Below are 20,109 nucleotides of genomic sequence, written 5' to 3'. Positions count from 1 at the left end.
GTATTCCGCTAGCTTCAGCCTGAACTTTAGCAGGCGTGAAGACGGATCTTGCACGTTGAAGACCCACTTCAACGGCTTATGGTCTGTCACAACAGTGAATTTTCTACCAAACAGATATGGTCTGAAATACTTTACTGCCCACACTATTGCCAACAATTCTTTCTCAGTTACGCTATAATTCATTTCTGCTTTATTAAGCGTTCTACTTGCATAGGCAATTGGAAGGTCTTTTCCGATAGGTCCTTGTGACAATACTGCCCCAACCGCTTCGTTGCTCGCATCAGTGGTAACAACGAATGGTTTTTCAAAATCCGGATACTGCAATATAGGTTCCTCAATTAGCTTTTGCTTTAGTATCTGGAACGCTCGTTCCTGATCGTCTCCCCATACAAAGGGAACGTCCTTCTTCACTAACTGATACAGCGGTTTCGCGATTTTGCTGTAGTTAGGTATGAACTTCCTATAGTAACCACTCAGTCCGCAGAACTGCTTGATCTGGCGGCTAGTGGTCGGCCTCGGAAAGTCCCTAACGGCCTGTACCTTACGTGGGTCTGGTAAGACACCTTCGTCAGTAATTACATGTCCCAGGAATGCTACTTCAGTTCTTAGGAATTCACACTTATCTGGCTGGAGTTTCAGCGTGTTCTCTCTCAGCCTTTGAAATACGTCTCTTAGCTTCGCATTGTGCTCCTGGATTGAACTCCCGTACACAATGACGTCATCCAGGTAACACATACATTTTATACCCGTTAACCCTGTGAGCACGTTGTTCATCAGCCTCGTAAACGTGGCTGGCGCGTCTTTCAAACCCATGGGCATTTTCCTGAATTCGTACTTGCGTCCTAGCGCAGAGAATGCTGTCTTTGGCCTGTCTTCAGGCTTCAACAACACCTGGTGATAGCCACTCGCGAGATCTAAGGTCGAAAAATATCTCGCCTTGCCAAGGGCGTCTAACAGTTCTGAAATTAATGGCAGGGGATAACTGGTTCCTATCGTTATCTCGTTCAATTTTCGAAAGTCGATCACGACCCTCCATTTTTGTTTCCCTGAGGCGTCTAATTTCTTCGGAATTAAAAGTAATGGCGCATTCCAGGCTGATGTGCTAGGTGTGATAATTTCATCACTTAGCATCTTGTCTATCTGAGCTTGTATCTCCCCCCTTCTGTGCTTCGGGAAGTCTATATGGTCGTACATTAATTGGAGGTTGATCTTGGGGTGTAGGGATCTCATGCTGTAGTACATCAGTGTGAGTTAGTTTGTCCCCCTCAAGATGGAAGATATCATTGTACTCAGCACAGATGGCATATATCCCTTCCTTATCTACCTGCGTGAGGTGATCAACTCGCAAACAGTCTATCACCCGCTGTGATCGGGGCTTCTGAGTGGCCGGTTCTCCGTTTGCCACTCTACTGTTCTGCTCTACCTTTCGCACTTGTGCCAGGCAGGTTTTATCTACCTCCTGTATGTGCACTCGTGGACTGTGTAAAGTCACCGCCTTTTCAGTGGTATTCATCATGCTAACCACTGCTTCATGGTGCTCTGATTTGGTTAGGCACCCTGCGAGGTACACCCCTGGTATCACCTCTTCCTTCTCAATAATTCCTAAGGGTAGATTCCGATCTACTTCTATAACAACGACCTTCTGGGTCCTTGGTTCGAGACGGATCACCTTCGTCTCTCGTGCCCCCATAGGGTATTGTCGCCCTCTTATGGTGACATGACCTTCCCTATAGTCAATCACGCTATCTGTCAGGAGGTCTCGCCCAACTATACCATCCTGTGGTAATTGGAAGTCACTCCCTACCACATGAAATGTGTGACTTGTGTTTCCAATGGCAAAACGTACAGTGCCCTGGGTGTAAATTATTCCTTTACTTACACCCGCTAATTCGATTGATTTGCTCCCGTCAATCATGCATTCCTTGGGTACCGATTGCCTCTTTACTAGGCTGATATCGGACCCAGTATCTATCAAAAATCTCAACGGTCTTCCTTGGTTTGCGACCTGAATCAGCACCGTGCCTTCTACGTCAGAATTCTTGGGACCTTCTGGTGTGCGGGCCTCCGTAACTGTCCCCTTGCTACGGGCCCGTTCTAGTTTGCCGCCTGAGCCGCGGAGGCTTTCGTGGCTTGCGTACTGCCGCCCTTCTTTTTGAACCAACAGTCTTGGGTTCGATGTGACCACCTATCACAATGTTCGCATTGGGCTCGGTATCTTACGGCCTTGCCCCTTATGCGATCACTCTGAGTTTGGCCTTTCATGGCCCTGTTGCCCGTGGACTTGCCTTGGGCTTTTCGACAATTTCTCTGAACGTGGCCCTGTTGGCCACACGAATAGCACCTACGGCTATCCATTCTCATCACCGGCGTGTGTGCACCTTGCGTGCGTGCACCTTGAGTGTGTGCACCTTGTGTGCGTGCACCTTGTCGGCAATTCACTTGTATATGCCCTTTCCGGCCGCAACGATAACAAGTTCTGTTTTCCCTTGTCACTGTGTTTGGTTGTGTACGTACTATGCGCACCGTGTCTCGTACCTCTGTTTCCTTGTCCCTCTGTTTCTTTCTACAGTCACGTTCAATGTGTCCTGTTTTCCCACAATAGCGACATTTTAATTTACTGAATGTGCCCCCTGTAGCTGTATTGGAACTAGTGGTCTGTGTGGTGTGAGCCCCATGCGTTCCTGTGTTCTTACAGTTCTTTGCTATGTGGCCTTCCTGGTTACAATTGTAACAGACCACCCTAACACTAGCATGTGTTGGCTTAGTATGCCACTTTGGTGCTGCACTGCGCTCCTGTTCTGGTTTGCGCTTGCTAAACCCTGAACTATGTTTGTGTTGTAGGCCCTCTCGTGCCTTCTTTGACAATATTACGGTTTCTTCCTGCTGTGCAAGTGCAACGGCCCTCTCAAAAGTAATGCCCTTCTCTGACTGTACCCTAGCTTGTATTCGAGGGTTGGCTAACCCTTGTATGAAACTAGCAACACATATTTTTCTCGTTATTTTCAACTGCGCGTCACGATCCTCCTCTAATTCATCCTCAAGTATTGCCTCTCTAAAAGAAGCTGACAATGTTTCTATTTTGTGTGCCCAAAGTGCGACTGATTCTCGCGGGTCCTGCGCTGTTTGGAACATTTGACAAATGTACAAATCTAACGTGCCTTGCTGGCCATAATATTCTGTTAATGCCCGCTTGGCTTTCTCCCAGTTATGTATATCACGTCTGTACAATAATTTATCTCGGGCTCTGCCCGTAACCTTAGTTAAAATGTACTTAAAAACAACTCTTGATCTTCATCCTTAATCATACGAACAGCAGCATCTACGTTAGCTATGAACTCATGCAGTCTATCTGGTTGACTGCCATCAAACTCTCGTCCAATGAGGCGATGTCCTTCTACTACTGTAAAAAAAGGCCCACTCATACTTACTGATTCCACCTCGTCAAGCATCTCAGTGCCTTGGTCTGCTGGTACTGAACTATTCTGTCGTGCCATTTGAAATAATATTCAGCTTACCTTAATCTGCAATGCTGCTCCACTGCTGGGCTGGATGAGTAGTCGGCTGTATTGCTGCGTCTCCACCGGATGGCGTTGTCTGCTACTGGACTGCTACCCCTCTGCTGGGCTGGCTTAGTAGGCTGCGGTAGTGATGCTCCTCTTCTGCGATGCGCGGCACACGAACGAAACTACGCGGTAGCGCGGTTCGGACAATCTTCTACGAAGTCGCGGTTCTCTTACGGACAATCTTCTACGAAGTCGCTGTTCTCTCACGTTATTTCGGTGAGTTGACACTGTTCGAGGATCGAACTCGGGACCCTGCACTACCTGACACCAAATTTTTATACGTGCCTGTCGTGACCTACCTGTCCTGTGAGACGATCTCGTAGGTTGGTCACCAGGCCGTTGGATGTTGAAGTATTACCTGTCCTGCCGAGCGGAATGTAGGGAGGTAATTTGTAGGTATGACTCGTCCCGCAACTCCCGAAATAAAAGATGAAATGGTTTCTCTGTCCTTTATTGCTGAGGACACTAAAACTACTATGTACAGTATATTTACAAGTCTGAATGTAATGATCTATAGAGAGAGCGAGCTTGTTTCACGCGCCTACTGTTCTACTACGCGTCTATCTGAATCTTGCCCTGCGGCACTTGGGCTATGCTTGAAAAGAATCTCGTTCTGACAAGTACGAACTACTGGCTGGAAGAAGGCCCCGCGCCATCTTGGCCAGGGATTATATCTGCGCTCCTGAACTCAAAGTTCTATCCCTACCTCCTACTAAGGGATTGGGTCTTACAGGCATTGCTAAACTGATCATCCAGTCACTAGCGCCCTCAAGTGGCTATTCTCAATAGTTGTCACAGTAAGTGCTGTTACCTAGGCACTACTGTCTTCTGTCTTACTTTGTCTTCATCTTTCCTTGTTTTCCTAAAGCGCATCTGTAATGGCCTTGACTGGCCGTGTACTTAGTTTTGTCTCTTTGTCGGGCGTCAGGCGGTCCGCCTGGCCCGCATACCAGCTTTGTTCGTTGACACACAGTAAATATCTTATTGTAGTCAACAGCTTTCGTAAGCTAGCGCGTTTCACAAACCGCTCTCCAATACTTAACTGAAAGCTTCCTTCTGCTTTCCAATTATTAAATCTAACTATAATTATTATACAGTTACTCAAGTACTACAAGGTGTCTCATGTCGATGACTATCATTATTCTAACACTAATTAATCTCCTCTGACACCTTGAGCTCTAGACTCGGCTGCGAATCCCGGCTGCCTTCCACCTGGCAGTCCGCCGGTTCGAGTCCGTGGGAGGTCGGTACACGACAATGTCAACAACTGGGAGACCTTAGCCCTCAACCGTTCATCCTGGAGATTTTTAGTTCATCGCGGTACACTACTTGTCGAAGAAAACCGTAGGCGAATAACGAACGATAAGAGACAAGGAAGGAAGTTAAAAGAACGAAAAAGAAGAAAAATGGCTTCTCCACCTGGTACTATCTGCCATATCTGCGGAAAACTCTGTGCCTCCCGTACTGGGCTGTTCAGTCACCTACGGACTCACAGATGAAGAGGAATTCTGATTGGAAGACCAACCTACTCGTTTTCGAGTGTTTGCTATTATTTTAAAACACTTTCTCCACCAGTTAAACAGCGCGCCTTCTATAAGGCCATCTAAGTTATTGAACTAATGTAAAGCAAGATACTTGAGTTTGCAACTGTTAGATGTCTCTACCATCGGTTTAAGTGCCCCCTCTGACGGGATTAAGGACAATTCATTCTTAAGGGAAAGTCGAATTTTTAAAATTTGGATAACCTTAGTTTTTGAAGATTGTTTTATTCATGTATCAAAGTTGTCAACACTCCCACTGCTTCCTTCTTCTATAGTTAGCAACTAATCAGGAATTTTGTAAATATTTTCTCTAGCCAATTAAAATTGGGGGCGTGTACAGGCATCCAGCCTATCTCTAAAGAGTTCTGGAAACTTTACCTCGAAATGCTATAACAGCTGGGCGCTTTAAAGCCGTGTTGTCATCTTCATCGCTCCAGTTGATTATGTGCGGCGTGCACTAAGGAGGCAGGGACCGCAGGTCGGCGTTTGGAAGGCCCAGCAATTCAAGATAATAGCAGAATTTTCTTAACATGTGATAGCTGCGGCAGACAGCTTGAGGGGAAGGTTTCAAACTTAATTTATTCATGTAAAGTTCTAATTTCATGGTTTAAATGTGGATTTTCGGCAAGTCTGATGACTCTTGTTCAATTCCCCGCTGGGAAACATATAATGTAAGGAAACGAAGTGTGATTACCCCCCTGTTGATTCTCATTCAACCTGGTATGGGGTGACTAAAATGTTCTAAACCTCTACATTCTTAACACACTTTTGGCATTTAATATTTCTCGTTTAATCACCCCTCTGTAGAATAAGCTGAGCCTCTGCAACTTTGGGCCATAAGCCCACTTAGGGTTTTAAGAGTTTTTCTAGGAGTGCAAGTGTTTCACCTCCTAGCCTTTTGTTTTTGGCAATCATGTTAAACCTTTTCTTTTAACATTAAGGCTATTTTAATGGGCACTCATTGCCCCTTTTTATTTTGTAGTTGTATATTGACATGCTCCATCACACACAAGTGATTTCAAAATGGTGTCCGGCTAGTGACACCATGAGTAAGCGAATCACAACAAGGAAGCAACAAAATCAAAATGCTACCAAAACACAGAAAAAAGTTAAAATAAATGTGGAAGAGTGAATATTGAACATAAGGGACCCATTTCCCAAGGAACTAAAAGTAATGGGATCAACAAGGGAACCAGAACAAGCATCTACAAGAAAAACAATTTGTACACCCTTTTCTAAAAAACTACTATAATTAATTCAATAAACTATACAAAACTTTACATCTTTAGCAGGAAATAAATTTGTGAAATAAAATCAATTTTATCTAGTAATAAGAAAATGAAATTAGAAATTTAAGCAAATAAAACAATTAAATCATCTTTTGGTTAAATATAGAGCCTTTAAATTAAAATAATAATTTTATGAATCCTAAGGTGAGGTTTTTAACAATTAAATATAATATCTCTTAACTAAAATAAATAAATAAATAATCTTGGGGTAAATACGAGTAGTTCAAAGTTTAAGAAAATATAATTTTTAAACCGAAATAATAACCCTAAAGACTTAACTAAGAAAGGAGCTCCTTGAATAAACTTAAAAAGTACCGTATTACATGTGAATAAATCGTCTAAGGACCATTTTTAATGAAGGGTTTACCACACCGTACGCATACCAGAAAAAGAAAAATGTAAAAGGCGTCGCACGAAATGAATACCAAGACATATCTGACGAAAAATATCAGTTACATATCATACCCCAGAAACAGAATCATATAGCATAGTCAAATTAAACACCACCGAAATAAAACCACAAACAGAAAGAAACGAGAAGTCATCGTTCATGTGCCGTACACTTCAAGAGAGAACCGGACAGGTAATACTAAAATGTTAGTAATCACATACACAAATACACACACGTAAGAGAGCAACAACAATAGAGAGATCCGTACACGATGTCATCCAGAGGCAGACTCCACACGCGATGAGATAATAATAACAATACAACAGTTACGTAATGACCAGCGAAAGATAAGGGCAAATAATCAACAATGGCAGACCAGACACGGTTCGAGGAGATAAGGCTACTCAATAATGCAAGAATGATGACACAAACGTTATTAAAGCCTTCCATTAACAATGTCCTTACATTCTACAGAAACACTACACATAAAATGAATAATACCGAACTTTACTGTCATCAAATAGCCCAAAATATAACTATCTACCTTAAATTACTTTTAATAATAATAATTATAATTATTATTATGGAAAATTAGTGTCAACAGAGATTGCTCGGTTCACAATTCAAAATGTACGGTTACAGAGGAGAAACTAACCCGAATTAAAATAACGAAAATAAATAGAACAAGGTGTCACAATAAAATTTAACGTAAAACACATGCAGAATTTACAAGCATAGGCAGCAGTAAATCAAATAAAAACACCAGCATGATGGGCACGTCACGAGAAGCACACCCACAAATTTAGCAGAAATAAAATAAATAATATGAAAAATAAAATTGGAAAAGACCAAAACACACCAAGAGTACAACGGACATCACAATGAACATACGACGGCTACAAATAAAAGTCCTATGACGAAAATGAACGAACATTAATTACGCCACGCGTAAAATATGAACACCAAAACCGAGGCGCACACAATCTTAGAAAAAAAACAAATCACGAATAAATAAGATGCAGTACTTAGATAAATGAAGAACACTAAATTACCAAATAATACATAATGAACAGTGCACCAAGCAACCACCCGTCACATAACAAAATTAATACTACATTAAACACTACATCCTTTTCATCAAATTAAAATATAACTACATATTTATATTCACAACTAATCCCTGAAAGGGATACACCACACCACTTTATCCGATTCCTTTAGCCATGAAATTCATCTTGCAATATATAGTAGGCATTACAAAGCGTCTTACTCCAGTAAGTTCAAAAAGCAGACCAGCAGATAGTCGTTTGCCGAGCGCTCAGCGCAACAGCCGATAGTTCAATTATTCACCATCACCATCACCATCAGCCATATTCAATCGTTTTTACGATGTGGCCTCTTTAAGTCCAAAGCAAGGTAGGTTTTCATGAGGTCTCTCCATCTGGGACGGTCTTGAGCGATGTTCTGCCAATTGATCCCAGTAATCTTCCGGATGTCTTTATCCCATCTGTCCGGTGGTCTTCCCCTTGGTCTGAGATGATCTTTCGGACACCACTCAAGCACAAGCTTTGTCCACCTACCATCAGTTCTCCGAGCAACATGGCCTGCCCACTGCCATTTTTGGGTAAATACCCTTTCTAAAATGTCACTGACCTTTGTGACTGACCTGATGTAATCTGCTCTCTTCCTGTCTTTCTTCGTCAAGCCTAGCATGAACCGTTCCATAGCTCTTTGGGTTGTTCTGAGTTTTTGCTTAACAAACTCGCTCAATGTCCAGGTTTCACAACCGTAAGTCAGTACGGGGAGAACACTCTGGTCAAAGACTATCTTCTTTAGGTGGGGTGGCATGTTGGATTTGAAGACTGAAGAATTTCTTCCGTAGGCTTGCCATCCTAGTTTGATACGTCGGAAGATTTCCGGTCTTAAGTCCCCTTTCATGTTTACAAGTTGCCCAAGATAGACAAATTCATTGACCTGTTGTAATGTGGTGTTTCCCACATGCAGCTTTCCTGCTGGGGCCCATTTGTTAAGCATTACTTTGGTTTTAGAAAGGTTCATGGATAGTCCCACTTTTTGACAGGCTGAGACAAGATCATTTATTAGAGTTTGTAGTTCATCGATGTCGTTGGCCAAAAGTGTAATTATTATTATTATTATTATTATTATTATTATTATTATTATTATTATTATTATTATTATTATTATTATTATTGTTCCGGGGTTATCAGTGGAACACAGAGAGTGAAAGAAGGCATGGGCTTGAATAGGTCTAACTACAATATCAAGAATTGAATTAAAAGTTTAAATAAAGGTTATATTTCTTTTAGAATTTCAAACTTAACAAATTTCTTCACTGAGTGAACAATAACAAATTTGTGGATTCAAATAGAGAAGCCCAGAATAGGGCATTTAACAATTGTGGGCTTCAAGTCCTCAGATTTACAAGTATTGAGCTTCAGGCTCCAAATTTTCAATTTTCGCAAATGTTTCGTTGATCAGATAAGGAGAAATATCTCCCAAATACAAGAGCACTTGCTCCAAAGTTTACAATCTTTAGCCTTCCAGAGGCACCCCTCACTATTACAAAACTTATGAAAGAGCCTACATGCTCTCAATTTCTTACAGCCTACTTAAGGCAACATTACATCAAAATCTTACACTCTCTGGACTCACAAGGCACGATTTATAAATGGAAATAGTTTTACACAGGGGTATCTAGTACCCAACCTACTGGGGCTTTGCGGAAAAAGAACAGGTTAAATAAATGGCCCGAACACAAACAGAATGGAGGCGTACACTTGCGCTCCTAAATAATGAAGAATTGAAATCCTACCAGGGCTCTCGGCCCGATGATACAGGGGCTAATCCCAAGCTACTGAGGTGACTGGAATGAAAGTTAATTTAATACATTACAGGAAAAAACAGTTATGAAATCGTAGTTACCTCAAACCAAGTTGAAGGGGAGCTCGAGAGGGTAACTCACTCTCTTTCCCCGAATTACAGTTAAGGACTTTACGAAATTTTACATTAGTCGAACGAAAATTTACATTTAGAAAAGGTTTGTTACATAGTTAAAAATTCGGACCTTCCCTTCGGATAAGTCTACGAAGGTAGCTACAAAAAACTAAGTCTGGTGGTCATTACCTGGCTGATGTTCTGCCTGCCGAAGAATGAGGTGTCGCGCCTCCTGCCTTAACACACACACTCAGAAAGACGACGATCACTGAGACAAGGTGGCCAGAGCAGCCGCAGTTTATATACCCTCAGGGAAGGTTCGAGAGGATTCTAGACTAGTCCGGCCACACCTTCTCAATTTTATTGGCAGACACAAAAATTACACCCAAAGAACAAAGCGAAGTCTGTGATAGGCTGAAAAATAATTACAGACAATTCCAGTTGGCTAACTTCGAAACTGGCCGACTGAGAAATAAGTGTTACAAACCTTTAAAATGTATCAGAAAAACAAATGAAAGTTAATTTACTAAAGAAAACCCATGAACACAAAATTCAAAAACAACTTCCTTTACCTTGCACCAGAGTGCATGACCATAGTTTTTTGGTAGTGACATTTGTGGAAAGTGTCCAAACTTCTTGATGTACAGCAAAAACAAAACCGAAAGAAATCCAATCAGTTTAGGAAACTTCACAATAACACAATTACTTAAAATTTCAGTAGTGACATCTTCTGATTAAAGTTCCAACTTCCTGTAGTAGCAATTTCACATTTTGGTCGATAGAGGAGTTCATAAGGAGCTTCATTTGAATGTGCGGCGTTGAGGTGTACCTCCCGGTACAATTATTATTATTATTATTATTATTATTATTATTATTATTATTATTATTATTATTATTATTATTATTATTATTATTATTATTATTATTATTATTATTAACCATCGATGATTTCTGTGACCCCACTCCACAATACACGTCCTAAAAATAAAACCCCACAAGTGTAGTATTCATTTCATCCTGTTTCATCCTGTAATTTGAGATATCCAACATGATCTTATAGAGAGCTCTCCTTGTTCGCCCAAGTTCCTGGAAGCAGTTCAATAGAACTACTTGTCTTGCAGACTCGACTTGAACATGCTGTATATTTCTTTCGCTAGTTCTTAGTGAGCAACAAGTTAACATATACTTTCTTCTGCAGATACAAGGAGAATGCCAAACGCTTGTCGAGTATCTTCAGAGACAACCCACAGTCTCCAATGGACACCGCGGTTTACTGGACTGAGTACGTAATCCGACACAAGGGGGCCCCTCACCTACGGTCCGCCGCCTTGGACCTCTCTTGGTACCAGTACCACTTGCTGGATGTCCTCGCTGTGCTCCTGGGAGCAGTCGTCTTGGTGCTACTGGTTACTGCCTTCGTACTTCGTGCCTTGTACAGAAAACTGTTCCATAAAACGAAGAGCAGTCCCAAAAACAAGAGCAAGAAGAGAGATTAAGTTCTCTCTCTGTCGTGTCGTCAAAGAAACTGAACGTACGAATTAAATGACTAACAACCAAAGCCCGGATTTTTATGCAGTAACAGCTTAGATTGCAAAACTAATTTGGTTAGTAGGTAGTGTCGGCCACCCGCTCCTCAATAGTGTAGCAAGAGTAACATAAATTGTAGGGGTTCTGATGAGCCGTACTCCTAATGTTTATGCAAACCCCATAGCACTGTCGTTGTGAAGGTAGACTGTACTTGCTATTCGCTTCAGTAAGTTTTCATTCTAATCTAGTAATGCTTAAAAATCCGGGCTCTACTAATAACATAATTTGTGAGCAGCTGGTTCATAACCTCGTGTGTCAGTGTGTGTGTATACTTTCATACAATCCATACCGTCGATTGGAGCCGGTCACTTCATACATGGAAAGGTTGTTCGATTATATTTTCTGTGTTTTTCTATGGACTTCTCTCAACTATTTTTGGAGATATTGTAGGGGACAATCAAGCTGTTAGGAGAAAATCTAAGAGCAATAAACTTTCGACAGAAGTAATTAAGTAAGAATTGTGTTATTTCTTTTTTCTTTCTTATTTCAACAGGGAGGATGGATTTAGTGTTAGAGGGTTAACTGAGGCTGTTTATAGAGATTGCTGAAGATCTGACTTTCATCAGCCACCTCTATCGACAGCAAAAGGCTTCAGTGTGGATTGAACACCCAAATGAAAAAGCGAGGGAGACAGGGTTGTGTGTTATCCCCAACAACTCCCCGCCTCCTCCTTCGTCGCTAATGGGCAGCGACAACTGTTCAGCCCGAAGGCCTGCAGATTACGAGGTGACGCTTGGTCAGTATGACGAATCCTCACGGCCGTTATGCTTGGTTTTCTAGGCCAGGGTCGCCATCTCACCGTCAGACAGCCCATCAGATGTAATCACGCAGGCTGAGTGGACCTCGAACCAAACCGCAAATCCAGGTAAAAATCGGTGACTTGGCCGAGAAAAGAGCCTGGGGCCTCCGGGCAGGCACGCCACCCCTAGACCGCGGGACCGGTTATCCCCACTATTGGTTAACATACGGGTGTATCACAACTATACCAACAAAAAATGGTGCAATCGGATTGGCGGAGAAAATGAAGTTTTCTTCCGGGCGCGCGATACCTCCAATGCAGAGGTACTGAGCCAACGGCCGTAGCCGTGTTGAAACACCGGATCCCGTGAGACCTCCGAAGTTAAGCAACATTGGGCGTGGTTAAGATTTGGATGTGTTGCCACGCGCTGTTGGTGAGGTATAAGGGAGTGGAGAAGCGAAAAGGAACTGGCTACCCTACCGTACATAATTCTGGCTCAAGCACACCTCTGCGGAGGTTCGGACCTACCTTCGGGCAGAATACATCCTTACCTTAAAGCAGGGCCTCTCAGGGTGCGTGCACCAGTGCATTGCGCGGTGCAAGGTGCAAAAGACGACTTCGCTTGGTTGACCAGAGTGCAGACCCCCACTCCTCGATTTGGAGCAATAGCTCTCTCTCTCTCTCTCTCTCTCTCTCTCTCTCTCTCTCTCTCTCTCTCCCCACGCCTGTTCGCTCGCTCCGCCTTTCTCCTTCTTCCTCACTTGATCCGTAGCGCTCCAAATCCGAGCCGAGTTGAGCCGAGCTTAGCCGAGTCGCCCCGAGACGAAGCGCTGGTCCGAGCCGAGCCGAGTGGGACCGATGCACTGTGCACAGGACCTCTGCGCCTCAGTTTCACGCGTGAGATTTTGAGTGTTTGAGAGGCCCTACCTTAGAGGTACTGAAGCACATGATAATGCTCCACCTACTGTAATTCTCTGATGGAACTAATTAACTATGGATGTTTCCATGCAATATATTCATACTTGGAAAACATCTTGGGGAGGGTGAATAATGAAGGAGAGGGTTATCGATCCAAAGAAAACGAATACTCTTTTCCATTAGTGATAAATTTGAATGTACTTTCCACAAATAAATTAATAAAGGTCCACCTCTGTGGTGTAGTGGTGTAGAGGCCCGGTTTCGTATTCCAGCTCTGCCACGAAATTTGAAAAGTGGTACGAGGACCGGAGCTGGGTCCACTCATTCTCGGGAGGCGATCGGAGTAGAGGGGGTCCGATTCCCGAATCAGTCATCCTCGAAGTGGTTTTCCGTAGTTTCCCAATTCTTCTCCAAGCAAATGCCCGAATGGTACCTAACTTAAGGCCACTTCCTTCCCTCTTCCTTGTCCATCCCTTCCTATCCCCCCACAAGGCCCCTGTTCAGCATAGCCGGTGAGGCCACGTGGACGAAGTACTTGTTCTCCTTCCCAGTTGTATGCCCGACCGAATCTCTCACGCTCCAGGACACTGCCCTTGAGGCAGTAGAGGTGAGATAACTCACTGAGTCAGAGTGAAAAACCAACCCTGGAGGTTAAACTGATTAAATAATAATAATACAAATTAATAAAGTATAAGTTCATTCAATCCCAAGGCAGACGCATCTTTCTGCATATTCTTTGAAGGAGTGAAAGGTAAGGAGCTACACTATACATAGCGTTGGCACTGAATGGGAGAGAGTTGTTAGCTCTACACTCGGCCATCTTCGTCCCCAGGAATGAACCTGGTACTCGTTCCTTGTATGCGCTGAGTTAAAATGACGTGCCTCTCCAGAAGAGAAAGTCTTGTTTCGACTTCATGACAACGGAAAAAATCTGCATGTTTCTCGAATGTACCGGCGCTCTTTAACTTCCTCGGCTAGGCAGCAACTCAGTACCTCAAATAAACTTCAGTCCGAAAACAGCCATAAGTGCTGAACGCGATTGTGAAGTCTATTTGTATTACATTCCAAATCTAAGAAATTGTGTTATGTAAATGGTGCTCAATCAATCATTCACCATTGATATGCATTTGGGGCAGTCGCCCAGGTGGCAGATTTCCTACCAGTTGTTTACCTAGTCTTTCTTAAATATTCAAAAAGTTGAAAATTTATCGAACCTCTTTCTTAGTGAATTAATCCAATCCCTATCTCCTCTTCCTATTAGCGAATTTTTGCTCCACATTGTCAACTTGAATTCCAACTTTAAGAAAAGGGATTGCAGGTTTTCTAAAATGTCGACAAGAATCACGGTGATAAAGATATTGATTCCCATAGGGAACCTGAAATATTTGTTCCGAATGAGTAAATTTATAATACCAATATAGTTGGTCCGTTATTGGAAATAGTTATACATTTTCCAGCTAACTCATTCCTGCGTTTCGCCCCAGTGTGCTAAGTTGGGCTCATCAGTTAGTAAACTGCACACCTACCAAGACGCATGGCTGTAGGAATCAATTTTATCATCTGATGGCCAGGCAGGCATCAATTTTTGAAAATGAGACAAAGTGTCTCATAGTGCATTGGCACTGCCGGTGGCTACAAGTAGCCTACGCAGTGGCCTCCACGGTATGCACTAGCCATGCGTCTTGGTGGATGTGCTGTGTATCAACTGATGAGCCCAACTTAGCACAATGGGGCGAAACGCTGGCAACCAGGAATGAGTTAGCTGGAAAATTTATAATGTCCAATAACGGACTATTTATATTGGTATTAAGAATCACGGTGTCCTCTCTATAGTCAATAGTGTTTATTTGCTTACAGCTGACCTTGATTCCTTTTATAAACTTCATCAAGTCTAAATCAAGAAACAGCTACACATAATTTACAAATTTATTTATCGGTACGTACATAGGTCTGTTCTTGACATACACAGAAAGTAGGAAAAATGCACAGACTGTTTCCAGTTTCAAGTTAGTCAGGAATGGAGTGAATGGAGCCCCATCTAGCGGCGAGGATAAGAATTGTGCCGACTGCCGAAGCCTGTCGCACTCCTCTGAGGCTGACAGGTGAAATGAAATGATATTGGGGAGTGTTGTTGGAATGAAAAATTACTTACAGGGAAATCTGAAGTACCCGGAGTACAACCTGTCCCGTCTCCGCTTTGTCCAACACAAATCTCACATGGAGTGACCGGGATTTGAACCACGGATCCCAGTGGAGAGAGGTCGGCGCGCTGCCACCCGAGCCAATGAGGCACTATATGCAGAACATAGAATATAATGTTAGTTAGACCTGTATTAAATGATGGATAAGCGAAATAATGTTATCTAGCTCCATATTTAACGTATCATTCTAGTCATGGTACTAATATATCACTTCCGCAAGAATAGTGACACAAATCTAAATTGAACATTTTAGTGAAAACAAAGTTGAAAAGTTGAAAACACCGCATCAAATCAGGGCGTCCACCTCTGTAGTATAGTGGTTAGTGTGATTAGCGGCTACCCCCGGAGGGCCGGGTTCGATTCCCGGCTCTGACACAAAATTTGAAAAAGTGGTACGAGGGCTGGAATGGGGTCCATCTGCCTCAGGAGGTCAAATGAGTAGAGAGGGATTCGATTCCCACCTCGGCCATTCTCTAAGTGGTTTTCCGTGGTTTCCCACTTCTAGTCCAGGCAAATATCGGGATGGTACCTAATTTAAGGCCACGGCCGCTTCCTTCCTTCTTCTTTCTCTATCCTTTCCAATCTTCTCAATCCCCCACAAGGTCCTTGTTCAGCATACCAGGTGAGGCCACCTGGACGAGATACTCATCCTCCTCCACATTTGTATTCCCCGACCCAAAGTCTCACGCTCCAGGACACTGCCCTTGTTTTGGTAGAGGTGATATCCCTCCCTGAGACCGAGGGAAAAGCCAACACTGAAGGGTAAAATGATTAAGAAAGAAGAAAGAAAGAAAGAAAGACCATTTCTACACGATAAAATTTAGCGTACATTACATTTTCACAGCGTTTCAATTAACTTTTTCACTCCCAAGTTTTTTAAAACTTATGCATATTCCATACCAGATTTTTCTTGATGTTTCGAAAATGATTGAAATAGGCTAAAATAACTTGTTTTAGCTACTGGACAGTCATGGTACGACAACATTACCCCAGAACTTGACAAATTTTTACAACTTCTTCTACTACTACTTATCTTCACTATACTAATAAAAGTCAGCCTCATCATTATTCTCAAACATTTCTAAAATATAATCTTCCTTCATGCTTTCTTTACACTTCTGCGCACTCATCTCAGAAGAGAGCTGTGAAAGAAAAGCACAAGGCACATAATTATTGTCAAAATACGGTAAGGTGATTTAGGAATTGTCCGTCATCGGAACTGAGCATGTATTGAACTACAAAATTACACCATCACACTGGACTCGGAAGTGAAGAACAGTGCAGTGCTTGAAATTCGAGTTAAATCGTGTTTGGTACAGCGGGAGAGATGCTGACATCCGAGTTAACTCGGGCATGGGATGGAAAAGGTTAAATAAGTTACAACTAAGAGGAATTGCATTGCATGTAAGCTTTGGGGAAGCATTTTTTCTGATTATATCAGACATGTTTGCGAAATTAATAATTGGTTTTTGACAGAAGGCAGTTTGGGTTTAGGAAAGGCTATTCCACTGAAGCCCAGCTTGTAGGATTTCATCAAGATATAGCAGATATCCGGGATTCAGGAGGCCAAATGGAGTGCATTGCGATTGACCTATCTGAGGCTTTTGATAGGGTAGATCATGGGAGACTACTGGCAAAAATGAGTGCTATTGGACTAGAAAAAAAGAGTGACTGGATGGGTGGCTATATTTCTAGAAAATATAACTCGGAGAATTAGATTAGGCGAAGGTTTATCTGACTCTGTAATCATTAAGAGGGGAATGCTGCAGTGGTATAACCAGAGATGGGAATTTCTCTCGCTCGAGAGTCTCGAGACAAATAGCCAAAATCTCGAGAATCTCATAAAGCAGAGATGATAAACGTACGGCCTGCGAAGGCATTTTATGTGGCCCTGGACGAGTTTCTATCACTTATGTTTTTCGTAGATACCGGAAAAACTAGATAATAAAAGCTTTATTGTAATTTTTGGTGAAAGGGGATAAAAACATTTGACAAATCTGTGAATTATTTGTACAGGTAAACCCCGTTATACGCGCATTCGTTATCCGCGATTTCGCATGTGTACGCGATTTTGTTTTTATGTCTAGTGCTGCCATCTGTCAACAGTATATGGAAGCTGTAATGCCTTAAGGCGGGTACTGACATGAGTGCCGAACTCTGTAACGTACACTGTGACGCGCGACAAGGTTAAACGGGGCAAGCGCATCTTCTGTCGTGTTTGTAGAGACGTGAATCGTCAGTTCCGGTTACCAGAGCTGTGAAGTTGCACAGACAGATTTCGTATTTAAAACGCCGGGTAAAAGGAAAGAAAGTGTGCTTGTCGAAGGAATGAAGCGAGTACCAAAGACGTATTCGTTAGAAACAAAGAAGTTTTGGATCGCTATGAGAAAGGTGAGCATATTGTTGACATTCAGCGTGCTTTCGGACTTAGTGAATCCACTATGAGAACTATTCGTGACAACGCGGAAACAATTCGAAAAATTGCTCAATCTTTTACTAACTTTCGTGTGACTAGAGTGACCAAATCTCGCTCGGAAGCGATTGAAAGAATGGATTGAATTGAGCATTACAACCAACAACACATGCCTCTCCCTGGACCTGCTATTCAAACTCAATGCAAGAGCGTGTGTGCAGAATTTAGTTTATTATTGTGTGTTTCAGTGTTAAATTTTTAAGTGTATAAAGTTTGCATTAAAATGCGTTTCAGAAACATGATAATGTTTTTTTTTTTAAATACTGAGAATCTTTACTATTTTAAACTTAATATGTGAGTAAACGGAAACCTCACCCTATATTTTACAAATAAAATTGTACCGGGTGGTACACCTCCACGCCGCTTATTTAAAATTTGCGCCAATTGAAACTCCTCTGCTGGAGGAAGTCTGAACTTTATCTACGGTATTAATTTTCTAGTTTCTCAGAAGATGTCACTACTTGGAAACTTTGGAGTTTTTGAACGGGGTCATTTTTGATGTATTTTTGTTTTACCTGTAGTAAGAAGTGTGAACTTTCTCTTCTAGAGGACACTACTGAAAAACTACAATGGTGCACCCTAGTGCGAAGTGAAAGAACATTTTTTGGAGAAAATTTAATTTCAAAAGTTTGTTCTTTGCTAAATTTCTTTCAGTCATTGTTTAAGTTGGCAATATTAACCCTTTCTTTCCCCTTGTTTTGTATTTAGCCAATCCCGAATTTCTTCAATTAATTTTCCACCAATTATGTGTTTCTTCTTCAGATTGTGTAGGAGTTTTCTTGGTTAGCCAATAAAGTTTTTTTGGGAGGGTGTTCTCATTCCCCTAACGCCTCGAACTTTCCGCGAGAGTATATAAACTGCTGATTTTAGGGTCTCCGGGCCACTTCTGTACCATCTTTCAGTGTGTAAAGTACGTAGCAGGGGGCGGGAAGCGCCTCTTTCTTCGGGCAGCAGCTCAATAACCAGGTAATGGCCTTTTAATAACTTCTTTTCTTGCTAGCTCAGCAGTTTAACTCTCGGGGCGGGTCCGAAGCGTTTCCACCATGTAACCCTTTCCTAAAATGTAACTACTCTTAGCATCTATTCTCTTTTAAAGCTACATATTGGGATAGAGAGTGCTTAACCCTCTCGAGCTCCCACTCATATTGCTTTGAGGTGAACTTATTTCTCACAACCGATTCTTCCTTAATGTAATGTAAATTGTTCTTTTCTAAAGTCACCTCTGTAGTATGGGATTAGCCCTTGCATTAGCGGCCTAGAGCCAGATTAGGTTTTAAACAAAATGTATTAGGAGCACTTGTTACGGAATTTTCCGTGGTAGTTAGAGGTGAAAGAAGGTGCGGGGGGTGAACAGGTCTCAGGCTACGAAATTAAAGTGAATTTAAAATTTAACAAGGTTATATTTTCTTTTCAAAATTAAGAAATAACAAGCATGGCAGGTACAGAGTAGCAAAGCCACTATTCGAGAATGTACAATTACAGAGTTACAGGATGGGCTCCGAGAGCCAAACCCACAATACATGAACAATTAGCTCAATCTTACGATATACAGAAATTCAACAAAGGGGCAGAAGACCCCAATCATGCCCAGGAGCACTCGCTCCCAATTACACAGTAAAGCCTCCTCGAGGCATACAACACTCAATTTTCGAGAAAGAGCCACTCGCTCTCAACATTAAGCCTATTAAAGGCCACACCAAACTCCACCTTCAAGTTGTCCTCTAAGGACATAGATACAGGGGTAAAATACCCAACCTACTGAGGCCTATTAAGTAAGAAAAAGGTTAATCACATGACCTCTAAAATAACCACTTGAGAGGAGGCGATCTGCGCTCCTAATACATTTTGTTTAAAACCTAATCTGGCTCTAGGCCGCTAATGCAAGGGCTAATCCCATACTACAGAGGTGACTTTAGAAAAGAACAATTTACATTACATTAAGGAAGAATCGGTTGTGAGAAATAAGTTCACCTCAAAGCAATATGAGTGGGAGCTCGAGAGGGTTAAGCACTCTCTATCCCAATATGTAGCTTTAAAAGAGAATAGATGCTAAGAGTAGTTACATTTTAGGAAAGGGTTACATGGTGGAAACGCTTCGGACCCGCCCCGAGAGTTAAACTGCTGAGCTAGCAAGAAAAGAAGTTATTAAAAGGCCATTACCTGGTTATTGAGCTGCTGCCCGAAGAAAGAGGCGCTTCCCGCCCCCTGCTACGTACTTTACACACTGAAAGATGGTACAGAAGTGGCCCGGAGACCCTAAAATCAGCAGTTTATATACTCTCGCGGAAAGTTCGAGGCGTTAGGGGAATGAGAACACCCTCCCAAAAAAACTTTATTGGCTAACCAAGAAAACTCCTACACAATCTGAAGAAGAAACACATAATTGGTGGAAAATTAATTGAAGAAATTCGGGATTGGCTAAATACAAAACAAGGGGAAAGAAAGGGTTAAT

The 20,109-nt window shown here is 42.2% G+C and overlaps 1 protein-coding gene across 1 annotated transcript in view; it reads left to right on the top strand.

Moving 5' to 3' along the window:
- LOC136884103 (UDP-glycosyltransferase UGT5) overlaps positions 1 to 11,784 on the top strand; it is a 97,797-nt gene extending 86,013 nt beyond the window's left edge. Inside the window, exon 6 of the mRNA XM_067156143.2 lies at positions 10,938 to 11,784. Within this exon, the coding sequence (XP_067012244.2) occupies positions 10,938 to 11,235 (298 nt within the window). The 3' untranslated portion in view covers positions 11,236 to 11,784. The remainder of the gene's footprint in view (positions 1 to 10,937) is intronic.
- The last annotated feature ends 8,325 nt before the right edge of the window (positions 11,785 to 20,109 follow it).

This window comes from Anabrus simplex, chromosome 1 (assembly GCF_040414725.1).
Source record: "Anabrus simplex isolate iqAnaSimp1 chromosome 1, ASM4041472v1, whole genome shotgun sequence".
Taxonomy (NCBI): Eukaryota; Metazoa; Arthropoda; class Insecta; order Orthoptera; family Tettigoniidae; genus Anabrus; species Anabrus simplex.
This window is presented reverse-complemented; position numbering and strand designations above follow the sequence as displayed.